We start from the raw sequence: 24,058 nt of genomic DNA, 5'->3' as shown, positions 1-24,058 counted from the left end.
AGATACTTAAAGGGACACACACTGATTCTGTTAGTAACGGCTGGCAGTGTATGATTCATAAGAAAACACAATAGTACAAGCCATTCATACTGCACCAACAAATCTAGGATTGAACTTATTCAATAACTACTCACTAGACGATTTTACTTAACTTCCTTCCCTTTCAAGTTGATGGGAAATAAACCACAAGGCCTCAGAATTGTTACTATAACAATGTGGTACAAACTACATGGGGCAACCCGGACCACAATGACCAAACCTTGAAAGTGTTCTTTCCTTTATATTAGTTTCTAATAGATGCACAAAATAATGGATTTCATTATGACATTTTCAGACCTGGCCTCTTTCTTTTCCCAGACAGTCCTTGAGGGTGCTCTCATTGTGTGTGGTACAGGAAGCTGAACTCTGGGCCCCAGGCATGCTATGCAAGCACTGGACTACTGCACATCCCAGCTCTGAGAGAGCTCCTCAAGGAGAACCTGGCTTCATGTGGAGAAGAGAACAGGGTGCACAGAGAAGCCTGGAAATCCTCTGGGAAGCATTCTCCAGAAACACCAGGACTGGACCCCAGGACTCATCTGTGCTGAGGTGAAGAAGGCCAGTTACGTGGAATATCAAGCCTTCTTCTTCCACTTATCTGAAAAAATAGGATAATTATCTTTACACCAGTACTGGAGTTACTAACATCATTTTTATGAGATAAAGCTAAAATATGTTTGCAAAAAATAAATGATTAGCATGTTGTGAGGGTTTAATGAATATTACTCCAACAAATATTTGAATGGACCACTATGCATTCCAAGTTTTCCTTACACCAAATGGATTTAGTTGTTTTCACCCTATCTTTCTGTTGTCTCGTATAGAATCCCTTTAGAACTTCTCACAGAGAAATAAAGGAGATTAATAAGACTTTCTCTATGTTTTACCTGTTTGGTAGTGGTATTTAAGGTGGGCAAACTAATTCTGTGCTCCCTTTGAACATTCTAAAAGCATTTTCACTGTAATGTATGCTTAATAATAGTACTTCAAAATATACAATAAAAGTCCTTTCATTAATGTATCTTTAAATTAAAATTAAACTGTGGCATTTATATTAAGGGCCCTATACAAATTGTACTGATTTGCCTTTGAATGCTCCAACAATCTGTTGACCTTTAATCAGTTGTAAACCCGCGGAGCTGGCACTCTGATTAAAACTACAATAATAGCTTAATTCAGGAAAACAAGTCTAGCTTAAGTTTAAAAAAAAAATGAAAAATTTGTAAATTAGTGCTAGTATATATAAAACTGCCAGGGGAATAAAATGCTTACCAAATTGCTGTGGTTTCTCTCCCCTTCTAAGTTATAGGTGAAAACATACATCTCCTTTGCAGATTTGTTAGTGAACATAAAAAAGGAGAAATATGTATTTAAGTGCAGTATATAAAAGGAGCTTTAAGACAAAAGGACAGTAGTATATGGGTAATAATTTTGAGATAGAAATATAGCTAAGTAATTGATTAGTGTAATATGAACATTAAAGTTAGAAAACAATAACTTTGGGAGATTGTTACTATAAAAATATAAAAATATTCCATTGTGTAAAAATACCACAATTTCTGTATCCATTCCTCCGTTGATGGACATCTGGGTTGTTTCCAAGTTCTGGCTATTACAAATAAAGCTGCTACGAACATGGTTGAACAAATGTCCTTGTTGTGTACTTGAGCAAATTTTGGGTATATACCTAGGAGTGGTATAGCTGGGTCTTGAGGTAGCACTACTCCTAGTTGTCTGAGAAAGCGCCAGATTGACTTCCAGAGGCAGAGTCCTGAGGCTAGCGAAGGTCTGAAGCTTGCTGCTGTACCAGTCCTCACTCTGCCAAACATGCCCAGGGCATCCTGACCTACAACGCCAGTTTGAACAGGTTATATGTGATATGTATATATAATAATCAGAGTGTAACAGTGGAGCCAGAAATACAAGAAGCTTGCCTGCCTTATACCACATACATACTTTCTCCCTACAAAACTATAAACAAGCCCCTAAAAAGGCATTTAAGATCTTTCAGCTTCCAATCTGTAATTGCATAATTACTAAAGGACACTTTAGTTTCCATAAATATTGACCAAATTACAGAATTACACTGATAGTTCACATATCTAAATATATAGAGTATAAAATTTGTGTGTGTATAAAGTAATCTTAGAATTCTGCTCTTAACGACAATCATTACCAGTACGCATTCAACAGTTCATTTATGATGACAAAATTATTTAAAACAAAACTAGTATAGTCAAAGCTCACTATAGTCTCAAGAAATCTCTCTAAACTAAACTGTTTAGACTCTACATAGCTGTAGAGGCTTTGTTTTTAGTTGTTTGTTTACTCACATATTTTACCTTATAGAAAAAATTTTAGAAACTAAACCAAAACTGGTGACAATTACTAAGATACACTTGCTTTTACTATTTCAAAGGTTTATATTTTCTTATTAAAGTTAATTATAACCCTCAAGATAAAAATGGCTTAATTACCATTTCAAAACCTTCATTTGGGACAATAGTTAAGTCACTGCATTCATGCTTTTAAACTTTGTCTTTTAAAGGTATATTTGGAGGCTGGGGATGAAGCTCAGTTGGTAGAAAACTTGTCCAGCATTCGTGAATCTGTAGAATCAGATGTGAACATGCATTGTGGCTTATGTCTATGATCCCAGCCCTCAGGAGGGAGGGGCACAAAGGGAAATGTCAGCCTTGGCTGTACAGTCTAAAGGAAGGAAGGAAGTAGGGAGGGAGAGAGGGAGGAATTGTAAAAATGTACTTTTGGTAATTTTGATGTTTATAATCTATAAATTGAGAATTGAATGTCACACCAATAACGGAATGGGAAATGTCAAAGCTATAAATAAATGATGCCACAAGGACAAAAAAAAAATATATAAAAATATTAAGTTAGCTTTGAAAGTTGGCTTAAAATAACCATGAATAACATCTTAGAAAGAGTGCAGGCTGCAGAAATATTATGAATTTATAAGTAAATACAAAATTATATTTTATGACAGTTCTAAAAAATAAGAATTATCTGTAGAGTTATTACAGATGCTTTCTGACATATGAAACAAACATCAAATCTGTTTGAGATTGAAAGTAAGTATAAGAATAGAGCATATATTAATAGTTTTCCTCTTCAGTTGACATAATTACAAAAATCAATTAAATCCAGCCTGAGGATACTTGGCAAATGTTCACAAAACAGTCAGAAACAAAGTGTGCAATTATTTAGATAAAACCAAGTGCACTTAAGAAACTTGGAGAAAGACTGAGGAACAGGGAAGGAAAATTATCTTTGGCTGAATCCTCAATTAGTGCCAGGCACCTTTTCCATTTCCATGTTTGTTTTTGTCACTTTGTGTCCCTGTCTCTTTTCCTTGATGATAGGTATTTATATTTTATGCTGTACATGAGAACAAAGGCTTTCCACACTGACCCCATATCTAGACTGAGAATTAAAACAAGTGATACATGCAGTCATAAGGGCATACCCACAGGGACAAAAGGCTTTGCAGTTTAATTTTTTAAAAATCACATTTAGCTGGCATTTTCCATAAAGAATCTCACGGTTTATTACTTTATGGTTTCCTGTACTGATACAAAAGAGCATCAGGGTGTTGAAGGATATGTATGTTCACAGTTCACCGCTAGGGCTAAATGCAACTCCAAGGCCAAGGCTCTACAAAACTATAATTGAGAAAAGTATATACAATCCTTTCAAATAGGAACACTACAAGACAAAAACTATTTTTAAAGAGTAATTTAAAATATTTTCAAGAAGTAAAATATACCCCAAGAAACATGTTCTCATAAAAATTTAGTGGACGTCAGCTGATGTCACAAAAGTTGCTCCAATCTGTTTCGGCACAAAGGAGGACTAGAACATGAAGAGAATGAGCAAAGAAAAAGTGAGAGACAAGAGTTCGGATCTGTATAGAGGTGGGCCACAGGGTTTGCTCTGAAGCAGCCTGCCCTGGATTGTCAGCACAGTGGGAACTGGTGAAATCACTGTCCTCAGAAATGGCGGGAGCATTCCTCTACCAGGTGAGGTAGCTACCTACAAAGTTACATAGTCACAAAGTAAATACCTGTGGTTAATATAAAAAATAAATTAATTAAAAAAGAAATTCACTACAAGGGTCTAAAAAATGAAGTAGAATGCAGGTGAAGTGGATCCTGGGTTAACAAGTTATCCAGTTATCCAGCATAACTGGAGTTCTTTTACCTGATGGTCCATAATATACATTAGTACTACTTTGATGATGTGAATAGAATTATTTTTCAAAAATCATGGTTTCCCATCATGTGACAAAGAAACATTTACTTTCCCACTTTGCTCATAAGCCAGTTATGCCCTAGACCACAGTAATCCTTCAGGCATCACCTGGGGGAGTTTACCATAACCAAACTGGCAGAAAAGTAGCCTGAGAGCTAGTGCCTGTGCAGGCGGGCAAATCACAGGGAAGGAAGGGGAAGGCTGCTGTCTCTTTTGTTCACTACAGAGAAGCATGTTCTCAAATCTAGGCCACCTTCAGAAAGCCAGAAAGGAAAAGATCAACAGGAAACTGGTGCCACAAGTAAGGAAAGAAGCATGATTTCCGCAGTCAGGTCGTCAGTACGGGATCTAAGGCTGAGCAAGTTAACACAGGCCAACTCACAAGACAAGAACAGGTAACTGAAGGTGGTTGATCTAATCACCTAGTTACCTTTTTTTCAGTTTACTTTATATTTAAAGGGTGCTCCTTCCCTCCTCCCCTCCCAGTCCCCTTTGCCTCTCCCTTTACCCCCATAAAGAAGGAGGACCCCCCCCCCCCCCCCGCCACCAACTCTTCTCAGCACATCAAGTCCCATCAGGTCTGAGAATATCCTCATCCCCTGAGGCCAGGGAAGGCAGCTCTGTCCAAGGGAAGTGATCCAAAAGCAGGCAACAGAGTCCGTCTTAGAAAACAGTCCCCTACCCCCTCCACTCTCCAGGCAATCCACATGAAGAACAAGCCACCCATCAGCCCCATATGTGCAGGGTGACTAGGTCCAGACCATGCATGCTCCTTAGTTGATGTCTCAGTCTCTGTAAGCCCCCATGGGGCTGGGTTAGGTGTCTCTGTCGAACTTCTTGTGAGGCTCCTGTCCCCTCAAGGTACTTCCATCTTTACCAACACTTCCACAGGAAGTGTTGCCCCATGCTTGTCTGCAAGTCTCAGCATCTGCCTCCATCAGCTGCTGGGTATCGCCTAGTAATCTTACTGGGAATTGAAAAGTTGAAGTGTTTAGAACTTGTGAAAAACATATAACACGGTAGCTACAGAAACATTAACTTAAAACCAAAAAACAACACTTACATTTATCTCCTATAACAAAATTTAATATGAACTTACAAAACTTTAGTGGCCAAGCCTTACCCTCAAACTTTTAGTAATTGGTAATATATGATAGAATTCTCAAAGAAATGTTTTTCAACATTCAAGTATTGGCTTACTACCTTAATACTTAATTTCTCCTCCTCTTAGGACTCAAACTAAGTTAAGTCTAACCTACATTTCTGTTTCTTTGAGACAGTTTCTTCCTATATCCTTCTGTGTATGGCATCTGAGATGAAGTGTCATCTGAGGTGACTGGCGGTGTTTAACCAATTCTGCCAGGAGCTAAGTCCAGTATCACACATAGAAAATGGCTGCCCTGAAGTGAACAGAGCACTCCTAGCAGACACTACTTTCTTACTGATGTATGTGTGTGTGTGTGTGTGTGTGTGTGTAAGTGTATGTGTGTGTTTATACACACATAAATATTATATATAAATATATGATAGGAGACAACTTATATTTTTTCATATTTTTATTATCTGTGAAAATTGGAAAATAAAAACTCCTCAACCTAATTAAAAATAAAATGGACATTAAACCTTCAGTTAAGTCAGTACAGAAGAGTTAAGTGAGAGGAAGGAAAACTGTTTCTCAGAGGTCATCACTGGCTACTGTGAGAGTATACACCAATAAGGTTCCAGCAGAACCCCAGCCACAAGTGCCCCCTACTTGTGGAGTACCTCCACACTGTCCTGCTGCCACCTCCCACCTCCTCCCAGTGTGCCTCCAGTCAGTTCCAGCTTGTCTCTGTTGCCACAGCAAAAATCTTAATATTGTGTCTTAACTCTTGAGAGCCCCGTGCTGGATGATAAATCTGATTGTGGTTATGGAGGCAGAGTTAGTAATGACTGGAATAGGTGCTACTACATAGATTTTAGCCATCTCTTTTATACAAGTTTCAAAAGAACTATATTTGAAGAAAGAGCTGACTTTACAGTCAGGAATTTTTACTTCTGTGGAGCAGGAAAGCTGCCATGACTGTAGGAGTGGGCTAAACACAGCACACTCTTTGGCCTCAGATGACCATGCCCTTGAGTAGTCAGACCCTTACATTTCAAAGGCAGTCTCCTGTGTTATGAATACTGCGATCAAAATCTATAAGTCTATATTTCCAATTTTACTGCTGTTTGCCCTTATAACCAATCAGGTAGACATGATATAAATGTCTGTAAACTTAAAACTTTGTAAACTGTACAGCTAAGAGATGTTAAATTGACCAAAGCAGGATTTGACTGTGTAACCTGACATCAAATCCACTGTTTGTTTTTGTTTCTACTCTATGTAACTTTATTTAAGAAATAAAATATCATCTTGTATTTTGGAAAATTAGCAAGCTTTAAAGGTTATGAAATTGATGACTTAGAAAGTCTCCATCTAAATTCTAAAATCAACTAGGATACAGGCTGAGAACAGAACAGTCACCAATATAGATCATGGCTAGCCACTCCACTGTATCAAGTATTGATTATACATAGTTTTAAAACAGGTTACAAAGACTAAGCACACCCCTTCCTCAGCTCAGCCTGAGTTCTCCCAAAGGCAGAGAATTGTTCCCTGGCTGTTCTTATAAACCAGTATTGACTGTCCGCTATGAAGGTACAGTGGATATAAAAGAAACAAGGCCTGACTCCCCACCGTGTATTGTGTTATGGTTCTAAGAAGATCCTATCACTCTTCAGGCACCTCTCCACTCTTATCTTATGTTTAGCAGAGTGAAGCATTTCCTTCTGAGAAAGACTTTTATTGCAATATATTGTGTTGATAAAGTATACAAATTTTGTGGAAATATTTTGTATTTTCATAGAATTTACTAATTCTTAAAAACAAAATACACTTGCCAAAAGAAATAATGGATAGAATTATCCATTAAATTAACAAACAAGAAGTTTAAATGATTATCTTTCCCATTATACCTTTAGGAACAGAAAATTCTGATGAAGAGTATTCTGCTTTAAGATGCTGTGTTCATTTAAAATACAAATCAAAGAAAATAGCACCAGTATTTTTTTTAATATTGGTACCAGTCTTTGACTTTAAAAAACATGTAAATTAAAATTAAATAAAAATTCTGAAAGTTCAGTAACATTATTTGGAATAATTTTTAACAAATGTATTACACAACTAGAAGTGATATCTTCTAAATATACGAAGCACACGGAGGCCTTAAATTGATCCATTTGAGATAAGAAATAATACTGTTACAAATATAGATAAGGGAAGAAAACTAGAAAACAATTATTTTTCAGTTAAAGTAGGATGGACCACAGTAAAGACTGCTCTTCCTGCTCCAGCTGACAAGAACAGGAGTGGCCAGTATGCTGTTCTCTACTATATGATGCTTCAAAGGTATGCCATGTCATGCTGAGTTCAAAAATGAACTCCACAAAAGGCAAAGGCTGTCCTGCCACTCGGGCCTGCCCTTCTCCATGATGCTGAACTACGCTGCACATTTCCTACACAAATTCTTTCCATTTACATGTGTGGCTGCCAATGCCTTTACATTGGTCCCATGTATTCACCACATTATAACAAGAAAAGACCTTGAAGAGAAAACCAAGCTTCTCTTAATTAGTGTCCTCTAGGTTCTGCCTAGCTTCCAGTTTCTTCTCTTGTTACATCTACCACTCTAACTCTGTGTTTCTTACAAGTGGAATTACTTCCTGATTCTGTTTGTTCCTACTTCCTAACTTTGTGGATAGGGCCAGGGCCTCCACATTGTCCATGTTCTCCATGACCATGAGGACCTGAGTTTCATTTATCCCATCAGCTATTAGATGACATAAGTGCCATTGTTTTTATTCCATAAGATAAAAGCTTGGCTTATTACCATTTGAGGTATAGTTGTAAGTTGAATACACTATACTAAAGAAGAGAAAATTAACAGAAAACTGGCAAAACTATCCAACCCTAATCTAAGGATTAACCTGGGAAACTTGAAAAGACAAGACATGAAGAGCACTTCAATATTTCATCCCATATTTACAACACATTTTAAAATTCAATGATCCTACTTAAAGAAACTGTAGTTTTTCATTCCCAAAATGTACCAGTTCAGATGGGAGCCACTTTTACTGTTCTTAAAATTAAGATAATAGGGTTGTAGACACAAGCACAGGCTTCTAAGGGTTAGTGGAATACTTCACAGACATCAGTGTCTAGTTCTGAAACATGGAAAGAATACTGAATATTGCTTACCATGTTCCTGTATTGTGTGTTCTTGCATGCTAGTCATATTTCTTATGCACTGGATAGACAGAGAAGCAATGAATATACAATGTAAACAGCAAAGAAATAGGAAGTACCAGCTCAGTCCTCATGTGGGTTTCCCAGTAAGGGAAATGGGGGTTGACTCTGACAGGGACTCCGTTGCCTGCTTTTCCATCACTTTCCTCTTGCAGGGCTACCTAGCCAAGCCACAAGGGAAGAGGATGTGTTCCACTTCTCTGAGGAGTGGGGAGGGAGAAAGGGGGAACGGGGAGGGAGGGCAGGACATGAACCAGTGTACCACAAGGCTCATTTCTGGATCCTCTACTCTGTCTGCTCTAGTGGCTTTCCTGAACTCCCTGCTAATCTTGACAACAGTCCTAACTGACATGGCTGTTTCTAGTGTAATTTTGCCAACCCCTTTATTTATCTATTTATTTATTTATTTATTTATTTATTTATTTATTTATTTATTCATTCATTCATTCATTCATTCATTTATTCTGAGAGCACTTAATTATAAAATATTAAGTGGGTAGATTAGGCTCATTTATTAGTTATTATAAGCCAAGAACAACAATTATTTAAAGGAGAAAATGTCAAACTTTAAGCTTGTTCATTACCAATAGTGACACAACCTATATGTAATTTTTAACACAGGGTAAGCAAGGAAGAGATAATGTTGGTATAATATTTGTTAGGTACTATATATTAGGTCAGTTAATAGTGGTGTATACTGCCATTTCAACTCTTCAGGAAGCTAAAACAGACTCAAATGCACCGTGAGCTATGTGGCATGATATTAGCTGTAAAATTGCACACTGTACATTACTACTTTAAAATAATCATTCAGAACTATTAAAAGCATTAAACAGTCCAAGTTACAACTCTCATACTGTCATTTTCTTTATATATGTCATTTTATTTTCCACTTCACACAAACATCTAAGAAAATACAAATACCAAAAGTAACAAATGCCATAGATGACAAAGAGAAAGAAAAAAAAACTTGTTTTTGTTTGTTAAATATTCTGAAGAGTATCATGTCTGAATTTGTCAAATAGATGATCTTGGCAAACTATAAGCACTTGTCCTCCACAGGAGGCTAAAGCATGAGTCTAACAGCAAAATAAAACAAAACAAAAAACCTCCTCATTCTCTATCAAGGTAGCGATACACTGAACTGGCAGTTTATCTGAAAGAAGAGACCACTAGGGATAAACCATTACACACAATATTTGTCTAGAAAAATGAAAAGTAAAATCTACAACACACTAACTTAATGAACAAATTTTCATTGGAGCCAGGTGTGGTGGCAAGCACTGTAACCCCACACTTTGGAGAAGAAAGCAGGAAGACAGCTAGTTCTTAGCCAGTTTGGTCCATCTAATGAGTCATCACATCAGAAAATATAGAAACAGATATCTCCAATGAAGCTATTACTTCTCCTTGATCACCTTCCATGGCCCCTCTTCTTTCTCTCACTCACCGAAAACTTAAGTTTTGCCTTTACCATGTAGATATATTTCACAGTTCCTTCTCAACTGAGAGTTTTCAACTCTTCCTCGTGGTCTCTGGTACCTAGCATTATCTGGCAGTCAAGTGGGAATGAACATTGAAGAGCCTAGTAAACAATGGCTATTGACAGCAGTGTGAACCCAACATAGTTCATAAGGAATTACACAAACTACTTGTAAAAATGTAGTTGAATTCTATAGTTTTCCTTTTTAAAAATCACCAGTCAGAGGCATGATCCTGGGAAATGAGCTAATCACAAGCCCTGAGTGTCAGGAGCTGTACCCTAGGAACTAGATTTTCCAAACAATATTCTTGATCAGCTTCCAGTCTTTGTAGGGCAGAGAGTTCCTCGTTGGTGGTCTGGAAATTTTGGTCAACACCCAAGTCAATAGCATATTCTATCTTCAGAAACTGGGCAATATTTGGGTAAAATAAAGATGTTGCTACTCAGCAAGCCTATGCCTAGGAGCATTCAAGGGGCGATTTTCCGGTTTAGAGACTCTAAAAATTCTTTCTTCCTTGTTCCTAGTTCTGGGCTATTCTGTTGCTCATTAACATTGCTACTGAAGGGTGGGCAGGAAATAGAAAAACAATCAAAGCAGTTTGCTATTTTTTAATTGTTTATTAACAACAACAATAAAACATTTGTGGAGAAAATTATGCATTGGACAGCTACTTCTTATTATTTGTTTCTATCCATTTTCAGTGTTTGCTTTGTTCTCAATTTCAGTTACATGGTTGAAGGTTAATATCCATGTTTCCTAATAAGATTCCATGACTCTTTCAAAGAAGTATTGTTTTATTTTTCTGTGAGGTAAACTTCTTCCTTCCTTTCCTGGAGTATAGAGGAAAGTACAGATCGGTTGGATGACTGACTTCTGTTTTATTTTAATATGCAATATTAACTTCAACATAAGAGAAAATGAATTGCAATTTATGTATATCTACAAGATACTACATAGATGATACGGGACATTAAATTTACGCAAGATCCCAATGTTTTCTCTTATTCGAGAACCACTAGACATTCTGCACTGTTCCATAATTTAATAACACAACTACTGACATCCATGGTGTGATAAAAGAAAAAGAGGCAAATAAATTGTTGACATTCTGCAATGGTTCTAGCTTTGACGTGATTATATTTATTTGGCAGCCTATAGCTACAGTGAGATGAAGGATTAACCATCAGAAAGCTGAGTAAAGAGATTTCTATTATAAATGAAGACTATCTGTAAAGGATAAACTCCTCATCCTATTTATAAGCTACTTTTTTCTGAAAAATATATTTGGCTTATGGCACTGTCAGGATTCTATCAACAGGACATTTATTGAGTTACCACAATTTCCCATGCTGTAGTGGACTGCAGTCATCCAACGGGAAACCTAAATAGCTCTTACTTCAGTTTACTAATATGAAACTATGCTCTAAGGAGGCAGGTGTATCTAATATTCTTCAAGGATAAGAGGCACAGGTCACCTAGATGATGAAATAAGACATTAAATCCTAACTATTTAGGTATTATAGGTCAAAATAAACATTTGCTAAGCCTGACTGCTAAACGTCCTATGTTAAATTTATAAGTGACTCAATGTATTTACTGGAAATGTATCATGAGAATTTAGACCATAATTTTTTTTTTCATTTGAACAATTACATGTATTTAAAATAATGTTTTAAACTCACTAGGTAGAAAAATAGATAGATAGATAGATAGATAGATAGATAGATAGATAGATAGATAGATAGATAATAAACTCACTAGGTATAGTAGCAGATAACAGAAGAGAAATGTCAGTCAAGTCTGGTCGTGAGATATAATCAACGCAAATACAGGGCCCAATACTGAAAAGTAATCATGTTCAGAAAATGACCTAATGGTCTCACGCAGCTGCACTTACTCTGCTCTATGCTGAGAGTTACCACTCTATCTCAAAAGCAACTTGCCATGCTTGTGTTATTCCATTCAAGAGTAACTCTCTAGCTACACCGTGATTGTCATAGCACCATTCATACAATTTTGTATGCTGATAACTTGCCGGGGATTTTCTGCAAATGAATAAGCTTCTCATTTTAGTTCACCCTAAACTCGTGCAAAAGAACACCTGCAGTAGTTCACTTGTCTCTTCAGCTTCTAACATATTACCTGGTCCTTTGCTTTTAAGAACAGTCTGTCCATCTGAAACGCATTGTCAATAGTGTATGACATTTTAATAATGTTGATAGTAAGTAGGTTAAGTACTTCATCAATTTTAGGTACTCATTCCAACTAAGTTTAGATGTAAATCTGCCTCAAAAATCCATAAAATGAGTTTACCATCCCAAGAAGTCTTGGACTACTAAGCTACAAATACATTTTCATCTTCTAAATTGCAGTATTTTCTACAGCCAGAACACAATTAGCCTTTTTGCTGTTTTTCTCAGATTCTAAACTACAGACATTGATATTCCAACTATTCAAGTAGCTCCTATTTGTCAGTTGATACATATGGCCAAGTAGAGACACCCATGTGATACATTATTCTCACAAAGAGGTTTTATAGAGGGCACAGCACTAGAGAAGAACACAGAAGAATAATGAAAGTCCTATTTCAATATAGCTACTATCTGAAGTACAACTCTAATGTGATATACACAATTTGTTGGCATATTAATAGACTTATGAACGCATTAAGATTCACTTTCAAAAGATTTCTAAGCTTAGAAAATTTAGAACATTTCCTTTCCTCATTTTCACCTGTGACTGAAAAGCTGTCAGCTGTGCTACAGCACAAATAGAAGTGAAATATCCATAAAAGGAAATGTTTAAATATGTCACTGAAAATTAACATAACATGAATTTCTGTACTGCAATGAAAAATATTGTGCTATACAATAATTACATTCTCTTTTCTGAATGAAATGTTTCCAAGTGATTTTAAGCAAATCAAATGCATGTCTGAATTTATTTTAAAAGTTTATGATCAGTTCAAATGTGTCCATTATTAAAAGCACAGCATTCTATTTTATTATCATTCCATAGTTTGGAATATTATATATTCATAAAAATTAATAAAGCACCTCTGAAGTAAATAGTTATTTTATTTGTAAAATAGATGTTTAAACTGTAATCCACTCATAATTTCAGGTAAGAAATTTCAAGTAAACATTAATGATGATCTGGAAAACTAAATGAAGCAAATAAGCAGAATAATACATATCACACGTTTCAGAACCACAAGGAACTTTCTCATTCAGAGCAGTTACAATATTCTTAGCCCAGTATTACTTGCTCTATGATTACAATTAAAAACAAAAAAAAGATTATTTTACTATTCAAACATAAACTCCAGGAAGCAAATAAATTTGAAAAAAAGTAAGATATTGTATTCCTAAACTCTATAACTGTCTTAGGATTCTTCTTAGTGCAATCTCTATGAAAGCTCCTATGTGTGAACAATACCAGGTTTTAAAAGCAACCCTACCCTGGATTTCCGGCCACCTCTCCCTTCTTCTCCTTTCTTGTCTTAAGACTCCTTGAACGCTCACGTCTCAAGGTATCCTTTAAGTGTTAGCAGCTTGTGTTGTATCACCTCTTGCTTACTGGACACAGTTTTCTTAAAGTTCATCTTGGCATGGAGTATTATAAAATCATTGTTTATACATTCAACTTTACAAAATCTCAATTTCTCTTCCAAGGAATACTGTCCTTGTTTTCCTTCCAGAATATTACCTGATCCTGGCTTCCCTTCTGTTTCACAGGGCACATATCTGTCTCTCCTTTTGGGTTCCCTACCCCCTTCTCACCTCTCCATTCTGCAAGAACCTTGTCTTACAGCTTTGCAACCTCACCCACCTTCCCCACTCTGATACAATTACAAGTTTTAAATTTTCCTATAATGTATAGACACATAAAACCAAAATAAATTATAGTCTTGAACTTGAGGTCCAACATAACTGCCCACTTCCCTCATTTTCCCTTTTTTCATTCATAGTAATACACCAGATTCTTGCCCATATGAAATACTTTGGAAGCCTCTCTAATTGCCCTCAACTTTTCTCATTTAGTCAATAAATGAGGGGGAAAAACTGTTTCTAGTATGGTATATACATTGCACAATGACACCTCTTCTCCTTCAGCAACCAAAGAAACTAACGAAACAGTGGCCAAACTGCAGTTCTACTCCTCATAGTACTCACAACCAGAGGTGGTTATCAAACCTTAGAGCCGTAACCATAAGACATAAGTCTCTTGAATTTGCTTTAGTTGTAGGTCAGATTTTATTTCCTTCTACTTCCCACTTTGCTCATTAAACTATACTCAAAGTGGCTTTCAAAATGTCCCCTTACAAATTAAAATAACTCCTAGTGTCTTGTCTTACAGTCATTGTCCTTGCAATAGTCTCTGCCTAAAATTCTGCACCATATTTTGATATGCCCCCTGCCTTTTGAATCAAGTATTTTATCTCCTTGGTGTTATTACCATGCTATCCTACAAAAAATAGAATACTGAGTCACCTTTCAGGTGACTTAGTAGTGTTTATTACAATATTAGGTTATCTCCATTTTCTCCAGTAATCTCCCTATAAAGCTGAAAATAAGTCATTTTAAAAAGGATAGCTTGCTCAGTATTTTAATTCTTGGACCCTAGAGAGTCATTTAGAAGGCAGCTGGCAATTATACTACGAAGGGATGGAGCAGTAGTAGGCTCTCCTCTAAGGTTCATGAACTCACCAGCCGTGGGTAAGTTTATGGTACCAGGCATGAATTCCCTCACACTGAGCAGGTCTTACATTCAATTGCATGGCTGTTGGTTACCCCCAATATAAAAGTGCCATGCTACTATTGTTGTTTATAGGTAGGAGAAAACACTAAAGGCACTCAACAGTATGCATTTATACACACATACATATGTAATAAGATAGAGTAATAGGTCATGAAGTTAAGAGGGGCTGGAGGCTAACAATATGTTTAAAGCTGGAGGGGAGAAAGTGTGGGTAGAAATTCTATAAATATAGTACTCAAGTATAAAATTATCAAAAATTATGACAAATGTTAAAAAGGTTCTTTGAATGACAGATTCTTATATGTTGGTAGAAATGTCTTTATTATCCTGTCATTCTTGAATATTAACTACTAGAATTATAAATGATTTGCTAATGAAGAAAGGATCTCACTTAAAATCACATAGGCAAAGCCAGATACTTATAACAATAAATAATAGTATTTATTTTAAAGGATACTTTGTTTGAATCACTATTGGATGAAAGAAAATGATATACCATTTTAATAAAGTTAATAACTTGATTTTTATGACTGTGAATATGTATTACTAGAATAACTAACTGGAGTGATTTACATCCAGTTCAGATGCTCAGCTTGGGACCCTTTGACTTTGCTTCCATCCACTAAGGAAGCTCACAGGGTGTCAACCAGTGCAGCTACACTTTGAAGCTACTTGATGAATAGCAGGTGTGTGCCAGTAGGAAGGAAGGAACAAGAAGAACGTTAAATTGCCTGTTTCTTTACATGCTGCATCTGTGATTGGCATCACTCTTGCCCTTCTATTAGTAGAGCACTGTAAATTCCCCGTTAGGCAGGCAGTGTAGACTGGCTGATTAGCGCATGACTGCTTACCCTGAAGTCAGTCCTAGTGAGTGTGCACTTAGGTGTGGCTTACCATCAGGGACACTGTGTGTGACGCCCTAGTGGAGATGCCAATCAAATTACAAACAAAATCTGCAACAATAAAGCAAACCTATCTCATGCCAACTGATACTAAAGCCCCTAGCAAATCTGATTAGTGAATGTATTAGCCATAATTCTTTTTTACGCTAAAACCATCTGGTTCCTCAATAGAATGATTACAGTTTCATTTACGTTTTATATTTCCACTTTTATATTTTATGTTTACCCTAAAACTTGCTATTAATTATAACTCTATGTTTCATATTTGAATATTTCTTCCACAAATTCCTTTTTGACAGTCTTTGAATACAGAATTTTTTTTGCTCACATACTTTTAGAGCATAAATTGCTTGAGTTTATACTTTATAACAGAGACTCAAAGAATTAAATAAATGTTCATTATTACTCAATTAACTGTTTATAAAATTAATAGTTTCTTTTAAAAACCAATGAGAATGTAAATCCAGATAATTATTTATTATATCTTAAATCCATCATCTGTGTTCACTTGTAATTTTTATCTACTATCAGAAGCTAAAATTCATTCTTTTAAATGACAAAAACCCACAAATATCCTTAATAAGCAATCTCAAAATTATCCTAATATACTTCTTATTGTCCATCTGTTCACTTAATTTTACTTTGGACATTTATAGTACAGTATTTCATATAATAAAATATTAATTATTAGTACTGGCATTGGACAAAGTATAAAAGAATAACAAAAAGTTTTCATTTAAAAGGTCACATTCTCAATAAATATGTGATTGCAATGTTTAAATTATTTTATTGATATTGATTTACATTACTTCTCCCATTATTCTGAGGTTATAGCAACATAATATTCTGAGATTATTTCAACATTGACTTGAAAGCCCAGACAAGCCAGTGGTCTTACTAGGGCTATCAGTGCTGATGGTATGCCTGTGTTAGGACTCACATGATACATACATGATACATGAAATTTCACACTAAACAGGCAAAATTACATGAAAATATGGGTGATTATGAATTATGTACATCTTGTCTATATGTATCTATATTTGTGTATACATAAGTATCCTTCACAGCTCTGTCTACATGCATTTTCTCATGAACACCCATCAGGTTGTAGCCTCAGGGTTTCCAGAGGTTCGAAGAACCACTTCAGTAAGAACTGACAAATGGCTCCATTCCCTGCTGTCACCTTGTACTGACACTGCCCATCACACAGCAGACTGCCTTCTGGCCCAGCTCTTCCTCGGCAGAATATGAGCGCAAGAAAATATCTTTCTTTGATACGAAATTTGTGTAATATACATTATTGAGTTTACCAATCTAACCCCTTTGGAAAGCAGCAGGTGTTGATTTGTTCTAGGGTCACATAAGTAAGAATGAGAAACAAAACTGATACCTACTCTTCTGCCTACGGGATCAACAAAAGCCACTGATCCGCCAGCACCACAACCATCACCAAGTGGCCCCTTTTTCTGAGAATTTGAAAAATATTTTATATGGTTTTTCATGTAGGACTACAAGGAACAGCTCAGAAGGCAGTGACACCTAATGGCAAAGGTAACTCCAGAGCTGCACATACATTGCCAAGCAACGTTATTAGCTCAGCAATGCCAAGTATTGGGAGCAATATGCTATCTCTAATAAAAAATAAATAAACTGATGATGCAAAGAAAGGGGAATGCTTCATTCACAGTGATATAAGCAGACGAAAGAAGAAAAACTCTGTATGGAATACGGAGGTTTTGAAATCATAATGTCCCACCAAGAAAAATTTATAGTATGACAAAATAAGACATAGAGGTCGGGACTGAATGAAATCCATCTGCCATTGCTTCTAACAATTTCAATTACTAGCTATTTTTAGATAAGTCAAATGTTAATCACTTTGATTTTTACTCGTATTTGAATGAACATTTATAGGAGATATTTAGTGGATATATATTTCATCTGGAGTAGACAGCAAAGGTCCTTGTTATAATGTTTATTAGTCATGTCACGATTGATGTCGTTGATTAATAACAACATTGCCTAATTTAATTCACATCAGAATTGTGCTTCAAAGAACTGTATTAATCATACAGAAAAGAGCAACAGTTAAGGATGTGTCTTGATACTTTCTGTAAGTTTATTCCTATTTATATATAATTTAAGAACAAACAGCTGCTATAAGAAAAGTAAAGGGGGAAATATGCAATTTGGATATATGTTGCAAACAGTCCCTAATGACTGTTTAAGTAAAAGTCATGTGTAAAAAAATAATTATTTTAGCAAAAAAAATTATTTAGTTATCATATGCCTTCTGGGAATGAGTTTAATTATACTTAATAAAACAGACCCCAGATCAAAATTAAGAAAAACAGATGCTTCCCATTGCTTGTCTAGTGTTTCATGATGTGCTGAACACTTCAGTAAGCCAGCTGTATACCTGGAACAGCCTCACAATGAAAACATGCTGTGAACTGTCTTAGCCTCTCATAACGACAGCGTTGATTATTATGATCTTGGAATATGAGGTATCATCTGTCTACGGAAAAAATGAATAAATGGTTCTTCTCTACTTGTTGACATGAGGCATTTTTCTGAAACATAGCCAGAATTTGCTAATGATGTGCATAATATATGAACGAGTACAACCCTTGTACGTTTCCTTACAGAGATCTGTGACTGGGGATAGCTCATTGACAATCTGCTCTGTGAGCGCAGGAACCAGATAAAGAAATGAGCATATATTAAACTGTTAAAACGTGAGATCCTCCATATTAGATAGGAAGCAAACTCAAACTGTGCAGTTGACTGGAAATGCCACCTAATCCCTGCTTAATTAAAGCAGCACATTCTACACTTCTGTTGTGTTGAGGGAGTACAGAGTGCGGGGCGACTGATGTTTGAGGAAAATAGCAGTCAGCGTGGCTAATCTCAAAGACTTGGGAGCTTTCTAGCTACATAAATCAGCGCGACTTCTGAATAGCCTCATAAAACACCATATCATTGCCATTCCACTCACGAGGTTTTGGTTCTTCCTACAGCATGCAGATCGTTAGGAAACTTCTAAGCAATCAAGTAATGTGGGTCTGATGAAATTACTCAATCAATGCACAGGCCCAAAGTAGAAGCCTAATTCAAACTTGCATAGTTTTCATGTGGCAAAGACCTTTCTTTCACCAGGGTGAAGGAGGTGATTCAACATGAAGCACTATATGTGTGTATATGAACTTGGCAAATAAATTCATGCAGCCAATAGATGCCTCTGAAATATGATTCACAGAACATCCAAGCAATTATAATATCATATATTTAGAGTAGAATTAAGTGTATTTTCATCTCAAACACCTTGGCTCACCTATTAAAATTTATTTCATGATCACAGTAAATTAATTTATTCAAAAATATTAAAAGTTTAATACGCAGTTTTCTTTACTAAACTATCTACGTGAAGTAAAGCAGAGAGATGAGAATTTTCATACACATACCAAGGTTCAATATCAAAAGCATACGATGTTTAAGGAAATTACTAGAGCAATGACTTTTTATCTTCCCTGTGTGCCTGAACGATCTACAGCAGCCACTTTCCCATCAGGCTGAGGAAATCTTCATTTCTGCATATCTCTTTAGATCTCTGTAAGTGAAATATTCCTTTCACGATGGTGTCATTTTCAGCCCTTTAGTCCCGAGCTAATGCACTCCCTCACATTCATGTTTCTCATATGATTTCATCAAAGTAATAGCCTAGAGAATTTTTTTCCTCACAGAGTAAGCAAGCTGACCCAGAGCATGGCAACTGCTGCCATACAAGTTTAATACAGATGTACCAGTTTTTAATTTATCATACTTTTGCTAAATGTGCAGCAAAGGGGGCATTTAACCTATGAAGTACACATAGCTTAGCCAATTTCCAGTACATTATAAGAGGTATAAGGCTTTTAAAACTCTGTTAGCTTCACTGCAATATTTAGTAGTCTATAAAAGAAGTCAATTCCCTTGTCTTATACAATAATTTCATTCAAGACAAATTAATTGAGAAAGAATTAGCTATTTTCATTGGTTATAGACTGCTAATGCACACAGGTAGGTTTCTAAAGAAACATGTAATTGCCGCACGGTTACTTTTTAAGAATCTAGTTATAAACAAGTAAGCCATTTCACTTTGACAGACAATAGTTATCTTCTATTCTGAACCACATGCCCAGACTGAGTTGTAAAATAGTACTACTCTCATAAGGAATACTAAGATGTATACATACATATGTGTTCGTGTATTTACAAATACATGTAGAGCACAGAGCAAGCAATAAAATAACACTTGGCTACAAGCCCCATCCCCCCGGCGGGGAGTGACAAACATAATTCGGAACCCCCCAATCATCAAATAAACATAGAGAACGGTATGCTGATCACCCCCCGCTCGCAATCCTGCCCTTGTTACTTACAACTGGACATAAATTCATGCCTGGTTCATTTCTAACTCTATCCGTGCGTCACTGAACCTCTCAGTGAGACCATAATTCCTCCCTGAAAAGTTCTGGTCCTACCGGCACTGTAAACCCCCAGGCAAGGTGGGATGCAGAAGGCCAGCTATCTAATGGTCCGTTTTCTTAATGCACAAGGGTAAGGCTTTCTGTGACCTCATCACCCCAGCACAGAGACACGCAGTCCCATTCATAGAAATGATAGAGAATGGCTGACATGTTTACAAAGATAGCCTATAATGCTAAAAGAGGGAGCCCCCTGGAGCTGAGGATGTGTCCACCACAGGCAGGAACACAGGCAGAAGCCCCTAGCTTGGGAGGAACTGCCACCTGCAGCTGTATCACCTGCCAGGTGTGTGTGTGTGTGTGTGTGTGTGTGTGTGTGTGTGTGTGTGTGTGTGTGTCACGGTGGAAGGGCAAAGAAGCTATGGTCCATCTGTCGCCTGGATTTGCAAAACAGATTGTACCGATAAAAGTCCTGTACACCAAAAAATGAAAAGAAAAAAAATTTTTTTTTCTCGCAGTGGGGTCTCACTGCAGCCCAGCTGAAGGAACCTTGCTTGCCCAGGAGGGGAATTTCCGAAGAGGAAAACATCACATTAGCACTGAAAAGGCTGCAAAAGCCTGTCTCCACTCAGCTCCCGGGATTAGCAAGTGAGAAGAGTTGGACCCCTCAGCCGCGGGCACCCTGCATGATAATGACTCGAGCCCGCCGCTCCCGCCACGCGGCCCGGCTGCTCGGCTCGCCTATAGGTGGGGCCAGGAGCCTGGCGACCGGGGCCTCGGGGAGCGGGGGCGCAGAGCTCGCCCTGGAGCCGCTCCGCGGCCGCCGCGGCCACCACCGCGGCCTGCACCGGCTCTCGCCTGCTCCACGCCCCGAGCCGGGAGCGCGTGCCCCGCCGTCCTCTCCAGCCTCGGCGTCCGGGACCCGCAGAGGACCGCGAGCCCGGGCGCCTGCACGGCTCGCCGCAGCGGACCCGGCCGCTCGCGATGCAAAACCACCTGTTCGAGCCGCGGGGAGCGCCCCCGGCCCAGCCCGCCTCTCCCCCCGCGGATGGCACTGCCAGCCTTACCCCCCACCCTCCGCCTTACGGCTTTTCCCCCCTTAATGGCTCAAATGTACATCCGGGAAAAACCGGGAAGGTAGAGTCGATCTAACTTCCTTCTCCCCACACCCGAGTCTCCACGCGCCCCTCACTCCTGCGCAGAGGCCAGCCTGAGCCCCCACCGCCCGGCCCGCACTCCCCACCCGGCCTCACTCCGCGCCGCGAGGCTCAGCCACAGCCTCGGGAACGCCGAGCCAGCGCGAGCGCGGGCACCAGGGGCGCGAACCCAGGCCACCCCAGCAGCTGCCCGAGGCTCGAGGGGTGGGGGAGCAGAGATTCTTGCCAAGGAAACGCTAGGGAAAGTCGCCGCGAGCCGCACCAGCCCCGTCTTACCGATGTGGATGATGGAATCGGCGGTCGCCACGTCCCAGGTTCGAGACCACCAGAGGGACAGAAACAAGAGCAAGGGGAAAACTTCCATCCTCCGACGCCGATCCTCCTTGACCAGGACTTTGCTTCCAATTATGTAGATAATCTTGTAGCCGGTCCACAGAGTTTGAGGTCACGGTAGAGTTGGGTGCAGCTTTCCCCGCAATTTCCAAATCCCTCTGGCCGGAGCGCAGCCTTTCCTAGTCTCCGAGGAGGCACAGGCGACCCGAGAGCCAGCACAGCCGGAGGCAGCCTCCTCCCAAGCCTGTCACTCGGAGGGGAATTTTGGCATCGCCAGAGTTGTTTGCAGTTGGGCTTTTAAAAAACGTACCCAGCCTTGGCTGCTCTCGGACAGGGGGCGAGGCTGGCGCTCGGACGCTGGCCCTGGCCGCGCGGGGGCCGCGGTGGCGGGTCCGGCTCCGCCGCAACTTGGGCACCCCCGCGCCGGATGTGCCCGCGCCCTCCCCCGCCGCCGAGCCCCTCCGCCCCGGGCCGCGCGCGGTCGTGGCGCCTCGCGGCCAGCCCTCGGAGCCGCGGGCGCCGAGGAGGACGCGAGCGGAGCCGCCGGCCTCCAGCGGGAGGGGGACGCCCGCTCCGGGAGGGGTGGGAAAAGTGAACTTGAAGGTGATGCGGAGACGGATGCAGAGAAGACGGCCCCTGCGCGCGAGGCGGGCGCCGGAGCTGGCGCGGCGGGCCCGAGCCGCTCCGCGGGCGCGGTGGCGGGGGAGTCCGCCGGGAGCGAGCCGCGGGCCAGGCCGGCGCGCGGAGCCGCGGCGCAGGATGCTCCGGACCCGCTCGCCCGGCGGGATGCGGGAAGCCAGCGGCAGCCCGGCGAGCTCCGCTGCAGCCCCACGTTGCCTAGAAATGGATCACCTAGGAGAAGCAAGTCCGCAAGAGAGCGGTGCTGTCAGGCGGAGAGGGGAACCGAGAGAGGAAGAGCTTCTAATAACCACCTCCTCCCCCTATCTGCAATACAAGGGAGAAACAAAACCGCGCTCTAAATTCCCTGGGAATCTTCACCCGGACTCAGAAAGGCAGGACTCGAAAGAGAAGGCGGTGAAGTCCCCCACCTGCCTTGATTTTTTTTTTTTTTCGAGGTTAAAAGCAACCTAAAAAAGCCACCCCACTTATTTAACCTTGCTATCCCCCAACAGGTATCGGACTTTTTTTCTAGTCTTCGTCTGGAATTAGACACGTTGGCTGAGAACAAATTAGGGACACCTAGTCACTTAGGGAAAAGAAGACCTAGAAAGCTTTTTAATGAGATTTCAATTATAAAGTTATAAAAAGCTGAGAATGTGCTAATTACCTTTTAAACACTGGGATTTATTTTTTCGGGTTTTTTTTTTTCATTCTTTTTCAGTCTCTCCTTTTTTTTTTTTTTTTTAAGGCAATCAGAATACTGAAAGAACTTGAAAAGGGACAGTCTTGAGATTTTAAAATATAGCTAATAATATTAAAGTCAACAAAACAAAACAAAAAAAAGTCTCGGTGGTCAAAATACTGCATTTAGTTAATCACCTGTGCATTTAAATCGCCGTGGGGAAGCTCCTTGCTGTCCTTGGGAAAGCTGCAGATGCAGCGTCAGGCAAGCTCCCGGCCCTGGGAGAAGGGACTTTGTGTAAGCCTTGTCCCTCCCTGCTCCTGGTGTCTTCTTCTGATGACTAGTTTACATCCTTACTGCAGAAGGGGGAGCTCCGTTGGCTCCTAAGTGTGTAACTGAGGTCAGGTATTAACAGCTGTGGTACTGTTTCAGTTGCAATGGTAGTCTTCTGGGAATCTTGTCACCTGGGGGATGGATCTCACAACCCACGTTCCAAGACTAACTGATCCTTCTTTCCTGTTCCCCCACCGACCCCCTTTTCTGACATCATGGTGATTTGGCTTAGTTGCCCATTCTCACCTCTGCTGCATCCTACCCTTCCTTCATCTTGTAAATTCCATCCCTGGACTTGGCAGGAAGTGTTTTGTTCTTTTGGTGCTCACATCAACAATTCCTCCTGGATCGCACAGATTACCTCCCATTCAAGCTCCTCCGCACTTCGAGAGCAAGAACCTGTCGTGGGTGAAACAGCCCCTCACCTTTAAAAGTGAAAAATTCCACCCGTCTTCTGTGCTCTTACTGCAGTCCTCCTTTTTATCACAGAAAAAATCTTCTTAGAACTTAGTTCACCAACGTCTTCAGTGATGATCAGGACCTGTACACATGCTTTTGATGTAACTTTCGCAGAAAGCCCCAATTGTTGAATTTCAGATCTTTCTGAATCTAGAACAAACCAGTACTTCCAGGAAGCCACCACTGACTGTACTTCCCAATCAATGTTCATCATCTCTTCAT

The 24,058-nt window shown here is 39.4% G+C and overlaps 1 protein-coding gene across 1 annotated transcript in view; it reads right to left on the bottom strand.

Annotated features, from left to right (window-relative positions):
- The window catches only part of Grid2 (glutamate ionotropic receptor delta type subunit 2), a 1,513,832-nt gene extending 1,491,599 nt beyond the window's left edge, over window positions 1–22,233 (bottom strand). The window contains exon 1 of the mRNA XM_055612670.1: window positions 21,685–22,233. Coding sequence (XP_055468645.1) covers window positions 21,685–21,772 — 88 coding nt within the window. The 5' untranslated portion in view covers window positions 21,773–22,233. The remainder of the gene's footprint in view (window positions 1–21,684) is intronic.
- Window positions 22,234–24,058: the final 1,825 nt, after the last annotated feature.

Source organism: Psammomys obesus, unplaced genomic scaffold (assembly GCF_907164565.1).
Source record: "Psammomys obesus unplaced genomic scaffold, mPsaObe1.curated_primary_1811, whole genome shotgun sequence".
Lineage (NCBI taxonomy): Eukaryota > Metazoa > Chordata > Mammalia > Rodentia > Muridae > Psammomys > Psammomys obesus.
This window is presented reverse-complemented; position numbering and strand designations above follow the sequence as displayed.